General features: G+C 53.5%; 1 protein-coding gene across 2 annotated transcripts; it reads left to right on the top strand.

The window, feature by feature from the left end:
• Window positions 1-7145: 7145 nt before the first annotated feature.
• On the top strand, window positions 7146-12989 carry PRR14 (proline rich 14). 2 transcript variants are annotated; one of them, XM_024233597.3, is made up of 12 exons: window positions 7146-7368; window positions 8158-8229; window positions 8353-8521; window positions 9285-9406; window positions 9478-9667; window positions 9932-9975; window positions 10803-10912; window positions 11202-11790; window positions 11927-11996; window positions 12078-12169; window positions 12444-12515; window positions 12606-12989. In XM_024233597.3, the coding sequence occupies exons 2-12, from the start codon at window positions 8207-8209 to the stop codon at window positions 12883-12885; spliced, it is 1761 nt and encodes a 586-aa protein (XP_024089365.1). In that variant the 5' UTR covers window positions 7146-7368; window positions 8158-8206; the 3' UTR covers window positions 12886-12989. The 2 variants fall into 2 exon arrangements, with proteins under 2 accessions (XP_024089365.1, XP_024089366.1); XM_024233598.3 differs by lacking the exon at window positions 7146-7368 and adding an exon at window positions 7382-7689.
• The last annotated feature ends 273 nt before the right edge of the window (window positions 12990-13262 follow it).

Here is a 13262-nt window from a genome sequence, read left to right on the forward strand (position 1 = left end):
ATCTGGAAATTTTTTATTTTTTTTTTAGAGACAGGGTCTCGCTCTGCTGCCCAGGCTGGAGTTCAGTGGCTCCATAAACAGCTCATTGCAGCCTTGACCTACCGGGCTCAAGTGATCCTCCTGCCTCAGCCTCTGGAGTAGCTGGGACTCTGGGTGCAGGCCACCATCCCCGGCTGGACTCGCTTTCTGAATGTTGCCTAGATCTGGCCTCCACATGAAAGTATAGGATGCCGGGAATCACCTTTAGACAAGCTGGCAGCTGCCCAGCCCAGCTTCCTCCACTTCATCTGAGCCATCTGTCCTCAGAGGCACCATCTGTGCTCATTTTTTTTTTCAGGTGTGACAGCAGCATTCAAAACGACTTTAAGGATTATGTCTTCAATGCAGACTTTACACCTCTCCTGCAAATGGCCCATCCTCTAAAATATCTGCACAGTAATTGCAAGTGGGGACTTTCAAAATTCAGATATTCCATTTTATTTAATGCTGAAACACTCGTACCTACATTTGTTGGTGATGATTAAGTCTGGGTCAAATCAAGACAGAGAAACCACATGGTAATTTGAACAAGGAAAGGTTTAATATTTTTAAAAAATCAACAATAGCCAGGTGCAGTGGCTCATGCCTGTAATCCAAGCACTCTGGGAGGCTGACGCGGGCAGATCACGAGTTCAGGAGATCGAGACCATCCTGGCTAACATGGTGAAAACCTGTTTCTACTAAAAATACAAAAAATTAGCCGGGTATGGCGGCAGGCACCTGTAGTCCCAGCTACTCGGAAGCCTGAGGCAGGAGAATCTCTTGAACCCGGGAGGCAGAGGTTGCAGTGAGCTGAGATCGTGCCACTGCACTCCAGCCTGAGTGACAGAGTGAGACTTCATCTCAAAAAAATAATAATAATATAACAATAACAGGATTAGAGAAATGATTAGATTGTGTATTATTTTTCTAAAACTGACATAACAAATTACCATAGATTCATTCAGGAGAGCTCAATTTCACCCCATCTCCCAGACTGGAATGCAATGGTACAGTCATAGCTCACTGCAGCCTCAAACTTCTGAGCTCAAGCGATTCTCCCACCTCTGCCTCCCAAAGTGCTGGGACTACAGGCATGCACCACCATGCCCCGCTAATTTATTTTATTTTTTTGTAGAGGTGAGGTCTCGCTTTGTTGCCCAGGCTGGTCTCAAACTCTTTGCTTCAAGCAATCCTCCCGCCTCAGCCTCCCAGAGTGCTGGGACGACAGGAGTGAGCCACCCCGCCTGGCAAGAATCCTTCCTTGCCTTTTCCAAGCTTTTGGTGGCTGCCGACAATCTTTGGCATTCCTTGGCTTGCAGATGCCACACTCCAATTCCTGCCTCCATTGCTACATGTCATTCTCCCACTGTACGTCTGTGCCTGTCTTCACATAACAGTCTCCTTTCTACGTGTCTGTGTCCAAATTTCCCTCTTCCTGCAAGGACACCAGTCATTATATTACGGCCCATCCTAATCCAGTATGATCTTGATTACATCTGCAGACTCTATTTCCTAATAAGGTCATGGCTGGGCGTGGTGGATCATTCCTGTAATCCCAGCACTTTGGGAGGCCAACGCAGGAGCATTGCTTGAGCTCAGGAGTTCAAGACCAGCCTGGGCCACATAGTGAGACCTCGTCTATACTAAAAAAAATTAAAAATTACTTTGGGAGGCCAAGGCAGGTGGATCACGAGGTCAAGAGATTGAGACCATCCTGGCCAACATGGTGAAACCCCGTCTGTACTAAAAATACAAAAATTAGCTGGGCATGGTGGTACATGCCTGTAGTCCCAGCTACTTGGGAGGCTGAGGCAGGAGAATCACTTGAACCCTGCAGGTGGAGGTTGCAGTGAGGCGAGATCGCGCCATTGCACTCCAGCCTGGCGACAGAGTGAGATTCCATCTCAAAAAAAAATAAATAAATAAAAATAAAAATTAGTAGGGTGTGGAGGTATGTGACTGTGGTCCCAGCTACTCAGGAGGCTGAGGCAGGAGGACTGCTTGAACCCAGGGGGTTGGGGCTGCAGTGAGCCAAGATCCAGCCACTGCACTGCAGCCTGGGTAACAGAGCAAGATCCTGTGTCAAACAACAACAGCAACAACAACAACAACAAAATAAGGTCACATTCAGAGGAAGTGAAAGGTTCAAGATTTGAAAATATCTTTGGTGGGGTGGGGGGAGGTGGGGAGACAAAATTCTGCCCACTACAGATAATAAGAAGTAAACAGAATTCTAAGAAAAAAAAATGCAAGAAAAGCAGATATTAGGTTGGTGCAAAAGTAATCGCGGTTTTGCCATTACTTTTAATGACAAAAACCACAATTATTTTTGCACCAACCTAATACAAGGAGCAGCCACAACTCCTCTTAGGCGGAGACAGAGCATACAAGAAAAAGCCTCCTTCTGGCCAGGCGCGGTGGCTCATGCCTGTAACCCCAGCACTTTGGGAGGCCATAGCGGGTGGATCATTTGAGGTCAGGAGTTTGAGACAAGCCTAGTCAACATGGTGAAACCCCAACTATACTAAAAATACAAAAATTAGACAGGCGTGGTGGCACGTGCCCATAATCCCGGCTACTTGGGAGGCTGAGGCAGAATCGCTTGAGCCTGGGAGATGGAGGTTGTGGTGAGCCACCACACTCCAGTCTGGGTGACAGAGTGAGACCCTGTCGAAAGAAAGAAAGAGAGAGAGAGAAGGAAGGAAGGAAAGAGAGAGAGAGAGAAAGAAAGAGAGAGAAAGAAAGGAAGGAAGGAAAGGGAAGGAAGGAGGGAGGAAGGGAAGGAAAGAAAGAAAGAAAAAAGAAAGAAAGAAAGGAAGGAAAGAAAGAGGCCTCCTTCCTTCCTGAGATCCACAAGTTTTTGGAGAGGGCACAGAAGTACAGAAGTCGCTGAAGTACAGTAGTCGCTGGAGTGCCAGTCTGGTGGAACTTGCTGGAAATCCACTCTCTTGGGTGCCAGGGAAAGCTGTTCATGGGCAGGTGTCTCCGCAGAGGGACTCCACTGCAAAACCATCCAGAGGGCACCTGGGGGAGCTGCTGACCCTGGGGTTCTGCTGGCCACCCTGCCCTGCAGAGGCAGGGAGCTGGGAACCCACTTGTGCTTCAGGAGCCTCCCAGGAGGGTTTGCTGAACCGGGAAGCAAAACTCTTTCTTCCTGCAATGTCTCTCCAGACATCTATTGACAAAACTTAGCATGATGCTGGCTGGTAAAAAAATTTAAATATATATATATTTAAAGGGTCCAGGCCGGGCGCGGTGGCTCACGCCTGTAATCCCAGCACTTGGGGAAGCTGAGGTGGGCGGATCACAAGGTCAGGAGATCGAGACCATCCTGGCTAACACAGTGAAACCCCGTCTCTACTAAAAATACAAAAAATTAGCTGGGCATGGTGGTGGGCGCCTGTAGTCCCAGCTACTCGGGAGGCTGAGGCAGGAGAATGGCATGAACCCGGGACGCGCAGCTTGCAGTGAGCCGAGATCGTGCCACTGCACTCCAGCCTGGGCAACAGAGCAAGACTCTGTCTCAAAAAAAAACAAAAAACAAAAAAGTAGCCAGGTGTGGAGGCATGTGCCTATAGTCCCAGCTATTTGGGAGGCTGATGCATGAGAATCGCTTGAATTTTGGAGGCAGAGGTTGCAGTGATCCGAGATTGAGCCACTGTCCTCCAGCCTGGATGACAGAACAAGATTCTGTCTCAAAAAAAAAAAAAAAAAAAAAAAAAAGCAACCTGAGCTGAGGTAGCTGGCCAAAGTAGAGGAGCCCCTGGGGGAAGTCTAGAAAGCTCCTCATCAGGAGAGTTAAACTGGCAGGAATGTGCTGAAACTTAGTTGAACCAAGTACTTCAGGGTGGAGAGGGACTCAAGTTGAGGAAAGCAGCAGACCCAGTGATAATCTTGCACATAGGGATATAAATGCAGTGATATTAACTCTAAACTCTCAGGGAGGCAGGCATGGTGGCTCATGCCTGTGATCCCAGTACTTTGGGATGCTGAGGCAGGAGGATCTCTTGAGCCCAGGAGTTTGAGACCAGCCTGGGCAACATAACAAGACCTTGTCTATACTAAAAATTTAAAAAAAAATTATATCACTGGCGGAGCACAGTGGCTCACACCTGTAATCCCAGAATTTTGGGAGGCCAAGGCGGGCAGATCCCCTGAGGTCAGGGGTTTGATACCAGGCTGGCCAACATGACAAAACCCTGTCTCTACTAAAAATACAAAAATTAGCTGGGCATGGTGGTGCATGCCTGTAATCCCAGCTACTCAGGAAGCTGAGGCAGAAGAATCGTTTGAACCTGGGAGGCAGAGGTTGCAGCGAGTGAGATCGTGCCACTGCACTCCAGCCTGGGTGACACAGCAAGACTCCGTCTCAAAAAAATAAAAATAAAAAAATTAGCTGAGTGTGGCAGTGCACACCTGTGATCCCAGCTACTCGGAAGGCTGAGGTGGGAGGATCACTCGAGCCCAGGAGGCCAAGGCTACAGTGAGCCATGATCACACCACTGCACTCCAGCCTGGGTGACAGACCAAGACCTTGTCTAAGAAAAGAAAAAAGAAAGATGGGCCACACAGAGTCTAAACGGACCCTGAGTTTCTGAATAATGACACACTGAAGTGCACCCACAGCCACACCAGCAGCCCCACTGGAGGCTGTGTGGGGCCCTCTTGCTAATGCATCAGCATACACTGGGGTACACCCCAGTGTGCCCACCACCTGTGTAAGGCAGTGGGCAAAGTAAAGTTGTTGAAATGGGAAGTCACAAAAAGAGCAGAGGTAAGACCGCAAGATCATGAGGGCTCACATTTGCTGGCCTGGGCTAAGGGCCAAGACTGCCACAGTCTACCTTAGACTTCCATTTGATGAACTCTAGCACCCCAAGTTAGTGTCACACGGGTGGGCTCTTCCTACCAAATACTCAGGTCCAGGACTTTTCTTTGGACTACATCTTTTACCCTTGGTGTCACTGACTTCAAGAGACCTGGAGAATCAAAACTCAGATTAGGGCCGGGTGTGGTGGCTCATGCCTATAATCCCAGCACTTTGGGAGGCCGAGGCAGGCGGATCACTTGAGGCCAGGAGTTTGAGACCAGCTTGGCCAACATGGCGAAACCCCGTCTCTACTAAAAATACAAAAAACTAGCCGGCCGTGGTGGTGAGCACCTGTCGTCCCAGATACTTGGGAGGCTAAGGCACGAGAATCACTTGAACCCAGGAGGTGGAGGTTGCAGTGAGCTGAGATGGCGCCACTGCACTCCAGCCTGGGCGACAGAGCGTCTCAAAAACAAAAAACAAACAAACAAAAAATACCTAAAAACTCAGGTTAGGCCTGCTCTGCTTTTGAAGGTTTTTCCTGCCCTGGGGCCTGAAAAGCACCTGTGGGGTTTAGCTCTTAATTTGGCAAGGTTGGAAGAATCTCCAAGCACTCACAGCTGGATGAAACATCACTGTACCTCCTCAGGCACCCATACTGCCAGTCCTAATCCAGAGGGAGAGAGAACACCTCTACGTGGAAGAACCACGGCGGCCTGCTCCCACCAGAAGTCTGAACGGGTTTCCAGAGGACCCAGCGGACCTCCTGTTACAGAGATGCTGTAGTCCTGGAAGAACGTCCCCCTGCATGAGTCCTTAGAGACGGAGCTGGGGAGCCTCCATTTCCCACATAAGCTCTTCCCGATTATGCTCTTTCCATATCATCCCTTGTTTGTTTGTCTGTTTTGAGACAGGGTCTCTGTCGCCCAGGCTACAGTGCAGTGGTGTGATCATAGCTCACTGCAGCTGCGACCTCCCAGGCTCAAGAGAGCCTCCCACCTGAGCCTCCTGAGTAGCTGGGACTACAGGCGTGCGCCACCATGCTCGGCTCATTTTTTTGTATTTTTTTTTTTTTAGAGATGGGGTCTTGCCAATGTTGGCCAGGCTGGTCTTGAACTCCTGGCCTCAAGTGATCCGCTATCTTCTGCCTCCCAAAGCGCTGGGATAACAGGTGTGAGCCACCACACCCGGCCCTGTTTTATCACTTTCATCACTCAATCCCCTGAGAAAGAATTATGACACGTAAACCAGGAAGCACCTCTGCTCCTTATCTCGGACCCAGGATTCTAGGCTTCAGGGTCTCTCGTTCTGTTAAGAAAACAAAATAACGACTGGTGCTGGGCGCTCACGCCTGTAATCCCAGCACTTTGGGACGCTGAGACGGAAGGACTACTTGAGCCCAGGTGTTCAAGATCAGCCTGGGCAACATAGCGAGATCCTGCCTCAAATTAAAAAAAAAAAAAAAATTAAAAAAGAAAAGAAGGACTGGTTTGGACCAGGGAATCTGGGGAAGGAGAACTAGTGCAGACATGGGCTTTGGTTAAGCGGTCAGGGCACCTTCATAGTGCTGCAAGAAGCCACTACATGCCCACTTCCTCCCCACCAATAGCCCAGCTCCCGGTAAAGGGTCCATGACGCAGCTCCTCCAAGCAGCAGCGTCCCACCCTGATCCCTTACTCCTCAGGACTATTTACACCTCCCCCATCATGCAGGCCCCACTTGAGAGAGTGGTTCCTGAGAGCCGGGCCCCACGAGCAAACCAAGGTATATTCTTGGCTTCCTGCAAAGATGCCCCTGTCCTATAGACCTCTGCGCGGATAGCGGGCACCCCCACTTCTCCAGGAAGAAGTAGGTAGGCAACACTCAGAGGAAGTCAAGCTCAGCGCCCCCAGTCTCCTCCCCACTTCAGCTCGGCCCCATCTCTCCAGGACAAGGCGCCAGCAACCAAGCCACAGGCCGCACCAGCCCGTCTTTGATCCCGGGTGTTCGGACTCAGGGCCTCCGCCACCCCCTCCTAAACTCGGACCCTGGGCCGTGGGAACCCAATTAATGAACCCAAGAAGATGCCGGAACCTTCCTCAAACGAGGCCACTCTAGGAAATTGGGAATTTCACATATCGTTAGCACTCAGTCGACGTTTATTGGCCTAAGAACGAAAGAACCGGAAGATGCCCTTAAAAAACGTGGCGGCACTCTAGCTTCAATCGGTTGTCTCAACATCTCAAGAAACCTGGCATTGTATATGGCCCTCAAAAGATGACGCCACCCGGTCCACCACGGTTCAACGAGGACTAAGACATCTGCCCTCAACCATCATGGCGGCGCCACTCAGTTTGGCTTCCTGCCCCTAGGGATGATGGCCGCCAGGTGGCTTCACTTAGTTTCTCACCACCCCGGAAGACGGGGACCGGCGATTGGGCGGTGTCCAGAGGCTCCGAGAAGAAGGCCATCCGCGGTTGGGCAGCGTTGGGTAAGCTTGGTTTTAAAGGAGCCGGAGGTGGGAGCTGCGGAAGACCCGGGATCCACGGGAGGCGGCGGTGAGCAGCGCTTGGGGGAGGGCAAGGAGTGGCTGGAGAGAGGGCGGGAGTGGGGGCGGGGAGGGAAACTTCTGAACCATCTGGTCCCGGGCCGGGGGAGACCGCTGGGCGGGGACGCGAGGAGGGAGGGGGCGTCTGTGGGCGGGACCTCCCGGGATTGGAGTGAAGTGGGTATCTGCTTGACAGTGGATCCCTGGGGATCTACGCTGAGTTCGGAGATGCTCCAGCTCGGGCCGCCCCTGTCTGAGCGGAGCTTTGCGGCGCTGAAGCTTACAGGGGAAGGAGAAGCCTCGCCCGGCGTCTGATTGGTGGAACCGCGCTGTAGGATTCTTTCCTCAGGGATCCAGTCTAGGGGATCTGGTGGGATGGAGGGTCGTCGATGTGTGGAGTATTGCTTTGGAGTCCTCGGCCACTCGCTGGGAGAGGAGGAGGATCGCAGAGGGATCCAGCGGAAATAGCCTCCCAGGACCGGGATCCCCGTGGATCCCGGGGGATCTCGGGGCATAATCTGCAGGGACAAAGGCCTCGGGAGGCTCGGGCCGCGGGAGAACTGGGGCCGCTGCATTCTGGGTTCTGGCGGCAGGTGCCAGGCAGGGCGCGAGTGATCCGCTGATCGAGGCGGTGGCAGCGGGAGGACACCCGCTCCGGGCGACCGGCCGGGGGCGCCCTTTCGCGCCCCAGGGCTGCGGCCGCTGGGCTACGGGGAGCTGCGGGCGGACCATGAAGGGCGGAGCCCCAGGGAAGGGGCCAGCCCTCACCCCCCGCTCCCCCGCTCCCCCCTTACCCCAGGCCGCAGCCTGGGATTCCCCAGGGACCCCCCGGAGCCGCTGCGTCTCCCATGGACTTGCCCGGGGACTCCAGGTGAGAGCGCACCCGGCCCGCCTGTCTTGACCCCGGGAGATGGGGATCCTGGCGACCGTGCCGGGAAACTACAGACCCAGCGACAGGTTCGGGCGACCGTCCTCTGCTTCTTTCATCCTCCAGCCCGCCTGGCCAGCCGCGTCTGTGCCGCCAGCCTCTGACTCGAGCATTATGGGGAGCCAGGAGCCCGAAACGGCCGAGGCTGCAGCTCCCGGGGGCCCCTTCTCCCCTGGAAAAGGCCTCTCGGCGGGTCCTGGCCGTGGTGCTAGAAGATGTCATGGCTGTTCACATGGTGAGTCCCCTGAACCAAGAGACCCTCTATTCCCCCATGACATTCCTCACTACCAAACTCGGGCCAGATCCCTACTGAGGATAACTTAAGTCCAAATCCATCATTGTACTGAGCCCTCAGGCAGCCTCCCTCATGCTAGAGTCCTGCTTGGCTCCCACTTACTCCAACCTAGAATTGCGCAATGCCCATTCCCCCCACCAACGATTTTGGGCTGGAACCACATCCCTGTAACTCTGAGAAACTCTTCTGCTTTTTTTTTTTTTTTCTATCTGTTTTTTTTTTTTTTTTTTAGAGACAGGGTCTTGCTATGTTGCACAAGCTGGTCTCAAACTGGCATCAAGCGATCTTCCCATCTCTGCCTCCCAAAGTATTGGGATTACAGGCGTGAGCCACGGCGCCGGGCCGAAACTCTTCTGCTTCCTTCCCAGCCCAGCCTCCTTAGGAAGCAGGCTGAGGTCTTTGACTCCACTGCACAGATAAGAAAAACTGTGGCCCAAAAAAGGCAGTGACTCACCCTAGCTCACCCTGTCTTTTTCATTTCTCTAAACAGCGTGGATGAGATGACCCAGGTCCCACACACCTGCAGTTTAGGACTCTTAATATCTGGCCCCTAATTCAGTCCACTTCATCTCTTTGGATCCAAGTGAATTCTAGCCCCAATCTCTGTTATGTTTGTGGCTCAGGGCACTGTTAGGCACAGGGAGACCTTGTCCCGTCCAGCTTCATTCTATCACCTTGCTCTTGACACCTCTTTCTCTTCCAGGTCCCCGTGGTGCCCTCAAAGGAGACCTCCATCCCACGGCACCACAGCTACCGTCAGGATCCTGTCCACAGGCAGCCGCCTGCCTCGCCACCCCTGCAGGCCGGGTGGTCCTTGCAGGCCAGGTGAGCATGGCAGGATGGGGGCAAGCCGAGGGCCCAGCTGAGCCATTTTAATCTTGCTGTTCCCTTGCTAGGCCTCCCGACCCTCTGTGTTTGTGTCGCGAGCCCTTGAGCCGCATCCACCGGACCTCTTCCACCCTGAGGCGGCGATCAAGGACAACCCCTGGCCCAGAGGAGGGCCCTTCACAAAAGGTGGACCGGGCCCCCCAGCCCACCCTGGTGGTGATGCTAGAAGACATCGCCAGTCCTAGACCCCCAGCTGAGGTATGGGAACTGAGGGTACGGATGTCAAGGGTTCTGCTGGGTTCCAGCAGGGATAGAAGAAGGGTAGGAGGCCTGAGTCTTAGGTGGGTTTTTCTTGGGGTGAGGAGGATGGCATTTTAGGTGGCAGACACTGCCTGAGCAAAGACTATATAAAAACATCTTTGGCGTGAACCCAAGCAGGTATCCGGGAACTGAAAGAGTCAGGATGTGGGGCACTAAGGAGGCTTCCCTGCCTCCCCACAAACATCCCCTATTTTTATCCAGGGCTTCATTGATGAGACCCCCAACTTCATCATCCCAGCACAAAGGTGAGAGGGCTGGAGTAGGGATTATCAAAGGATCCAGGCAACAGCCATCATCCAGGTAGCCAGAGCTAGGGGCATCGGGACTGATTGATCCAATCCTTCCTTGTGGCATCTTAAAAAGCCTTAAGGGGCAGGGCACGCTCATGCCTAATGCCAGCACTTTAGGAGGCCAAGGCAGGAGTATTGCTTGAGCCCAGGAGTTTGAGGCCAGCCTGGGCAACCACATCACTGTGACCATATCTCTACAAAACGTTGTGTTTATTTATTTGTTTGTTTTTGAGACGGAGTTTTTGCTCTGTCGCTCAGGCTGGAGTGCAATGGTGTGATCTCGGCTCACTGCAACCTCTGCGTCCTGGGTTCAAGTGATTCTCCTGCCTCAGCCTCCCAAGTAGCTGGGATTACAGGCATCTGCCACCATGCCTGGCTAATTTTTGTATTTTTAGTAGAGAAGAGGTTTCACCATGTTGGCCAGGCTCTTGAACTCCTGACCTCAGGTGATCCACCCGCCTCGGCCTCCCAAAGTGCTGGGATTACCGGCGAGAGCCACCACGCTCAGACAAGATATTGTTTTAAATTAGTTGGATGTGGTGGTCCATGCATGTAGTTCTAGCCACTTGGGAGGCTGAGGTGGGAGGACTGCCTGAGCCCGGGAGTTCAAGGCTGCAGTGAGCTGAGATTGTGCCCCTGCACTCCAGCCTGGGCCACAGAGCAAGGCTCTGTCTCAAAAAAAAAAAAAAAAAAAACAGAAGAAGCCTTAAGGGATAGGGGAGTTGCTGGCTCAGGTGGGATACCTGGAAGTTCCCCTAGCCTTTACCTTCCCTTCACCCCAGAGCTGAGCCCACGAGGATAGTTCGCCAGCCAACGCCTCCACCCGGGGACCTAGAACCCCCATTCCAGCCATCTGCTCTGCCTGCAGATCCTCTGGAGAGCCCACCACCAGGTAAGGACTTGGGTAGAGATCGGATGAGACTTGGGGGTCTGGGACATCCTAGTTGAGCTTGGAAGTGTCAGGTACAGAGGTGGGGATAGGGCTTAAACCACCTCCCAGGGCAGGGCTTTGTATATGAAGATGGGATATCAATGTCAGAGGCTTGAAGTTCAATTCTTAAATGCAGAACTTAGTGTTTTAAGGGTGGGCTAATTCCCCTGTGCACAAAGTGGAGCATGTGGGGAGGGGCTGAGACACTGCAGCCAAGGAATATCCACCTGTGACCCTCTCCTTTCCTCAGCCCCAGATCCTGCTCTGGAGCTCCCATCCACCCCACCACCGTCCAGCCTTTTACGCCCCCGCCTCAGTCCCTGGGGCTTGGCCCCGCTCTTCCGTTCCGTCCGCTCCAAGCTGGAGAGCTTTGCTGACATCTTCCTCACGCCCAACAAAACCCCACAGCCCCCACCCCCGTCCCCCCCAATGAAGCTGGAGTTGAAGATCGCCATCTCAGAGGCCGAGCAGTCTGGGGCTGCTGAGGGCACTGCGTCTGTCAGCCCCCGGCCCCCAATCCGCCAGTGGCGGACTCAGGACCACAATACCCCAGCACCTCTCCCTAAGCCCTCTCTGGGCCGAAGCTACTCCTGCCCTGATCTGAGGCCCCCTGGCCCAGGTACCTGCACCTGGCCACCTGCTCCACCCCAACCAAGCCGGCCACGGCCGCGGCGGCACACTGTGGGTGGTGGGGAAATGGCCCGAGCCCCGCCACCCCCTCGGCCCTGTCTCCGGAAAGAGGTCTTCCCTCTCGGAGGAGTGGGAGCCTCCCCTTCTCTCGCCACATCTTGCTCGTCCACGGCATCCACTTCCTCCTTCTCCGAACCAGCAGAACCCAGGTAGTGCTCTCAAAAAACCCCCTTGAAGCCTGGCCGCAGCCTGGTCCAAGCCTGCTTCCCTGAGTATCCAGTGGGCAGGAGACGGGGGATAATGCAGTGAATCCTGTTTGTCCCTGAGCCTTGACCTTCTTGGCAGGTTGGGTTCAACCAAAGGGAAGGAGCCAAGAGCCTCAAAGGACCAGGTGCTTTCAGACCCTGAGACCAAGGTAGGCATTCAGATCGGGTAGAAGAGACTAGTGGGGGCCTGAGCCCATGTCACCCTTTCACCCTCTGCCCCATTTTTGCAGACCATGGGAAAGGTTTCTCGATTTAGAATACGCAGAACACCAGCCCGTCCTCAGCTAAACCTTACACCAATGGGACTGCCTCGACCAATCAGGTGAGGGGCTCACTGGGCATTGAGCTGTCTTGGCCAAACAGATGCAGGCTTATGTCCCCTGAAGTATAGCTTTGTCTCCCCTCAGGGAGCACAGTCCAGCCTGGAGGATTCAATTCGGTGTGGGGATGGTTTGTACTCAAAATTGCCTGTCTGCCTTATGTAGCACTCCTGGCCCTGACATGTCCGAGAAACTGAAATACAGACCAGGCCTTACCTGTCCCTTCAGGCCCCACTGGCCCAAGGTTTCTCAGTGGCCTCTGCTCTTTGCTCACAGGTTGAACAAGAAGGAGTTCAGCTTGGAAGAAATTTACACCAACAAGAATTACCAATCACCCACAACCAGGAGGTGAGACACTTGGAAGGCTAGAGGGTGGCAGAGGGAAATCTGGAGCTGTGGGGCACCCTGATAACCAGCTCCTCTCCTTGCCTTGTCCAGGACCTTTGAGACCATCTTCGAGGAACCCCGGGAGCGCAATGGGACTCTGATTTTCACCAGCTCAAGGAAGCTCCGGCGGGCTGTGGAATTTCGGGACAGCAGCCTTCCTCGATCACGAAGGCCGTCCCGTGGGGTCCGGGCTGCAGGGGGCAGGACTGTTCCTCCCAATGTGGCCCCCAGCCCTGATGTGGGCCCTCTGCTCCAGCAGCGGCTGGAGGAGCTAGATGCCTTGCTCCTGGAGGAAGAAACAGTAGATCGGGAGCAGCCCCACTGGACCTAGGTGCCCCATCTGCTGGTTATCCATCCTGAAGGGACGGGAAACCTCCCAGGCAGTTATTTTTTTTTTTCTATATATTTCTAGTAAAGTTTTCGATATGTTTCTGATTCTTTTGTCTCTCTAGCTGAGTTTAAGATTGATTTGGCCGATGTTTCTACATTGACCCCTAAAGGTCTGGGAACTGGGGCTGGTGCCAGAGATGGTGACAGGGGTTGGGTACAGAGTACAGGGAGGGGGTGAAGTGGTCACTTGAGATAGATAGATAGATAGATAGATAGATAGATAGATAGATCCACTCATGTCACTCAGGCTGGAGTACAATGGCACGATCTTGGCTCACTGCAACCTCTGTCTCCCGTATTCAAGCGATTCTCCTGCCT

This window comes from Pongo abelii, chromosome 18 (assembly GCF_028885655.2).
Source record: "Pongo abelii isolate AG06213 chromosome 18, NHGRI_mPonAbe1-v2.0_pri, whole genome shotgun sequence".
NCBI classification, from domain to species: Eukaryota; Metazoa; Chordata; class Mammalia; order Primates; family Hominidae; genus Pongo; species Pongo abelii.

Excerpts from the sequence above, each read along its gene's own strand:
- PRR14 (XM_024233597.3), top strand. The coding sequence starts at position 8,207 with ATGGACTTGCCCGGGGACTCCAG. Across the intron at positions 8,230-8,352 it reads GACTTGCCCGGGGACTCCAG|CCCGCCTGGCCAGCCGCGTC; the intron begins GTGAGAGCGCAC and ends TTCATCCTCCAG. Across the intron at positions 12,516-12,605 it reads CAATCACCCACAACCAGGAG|GACCTTTGAGACCATCTTCG; the intron begins GTGAGACACTTG and ends TGCCTTGTCCAG.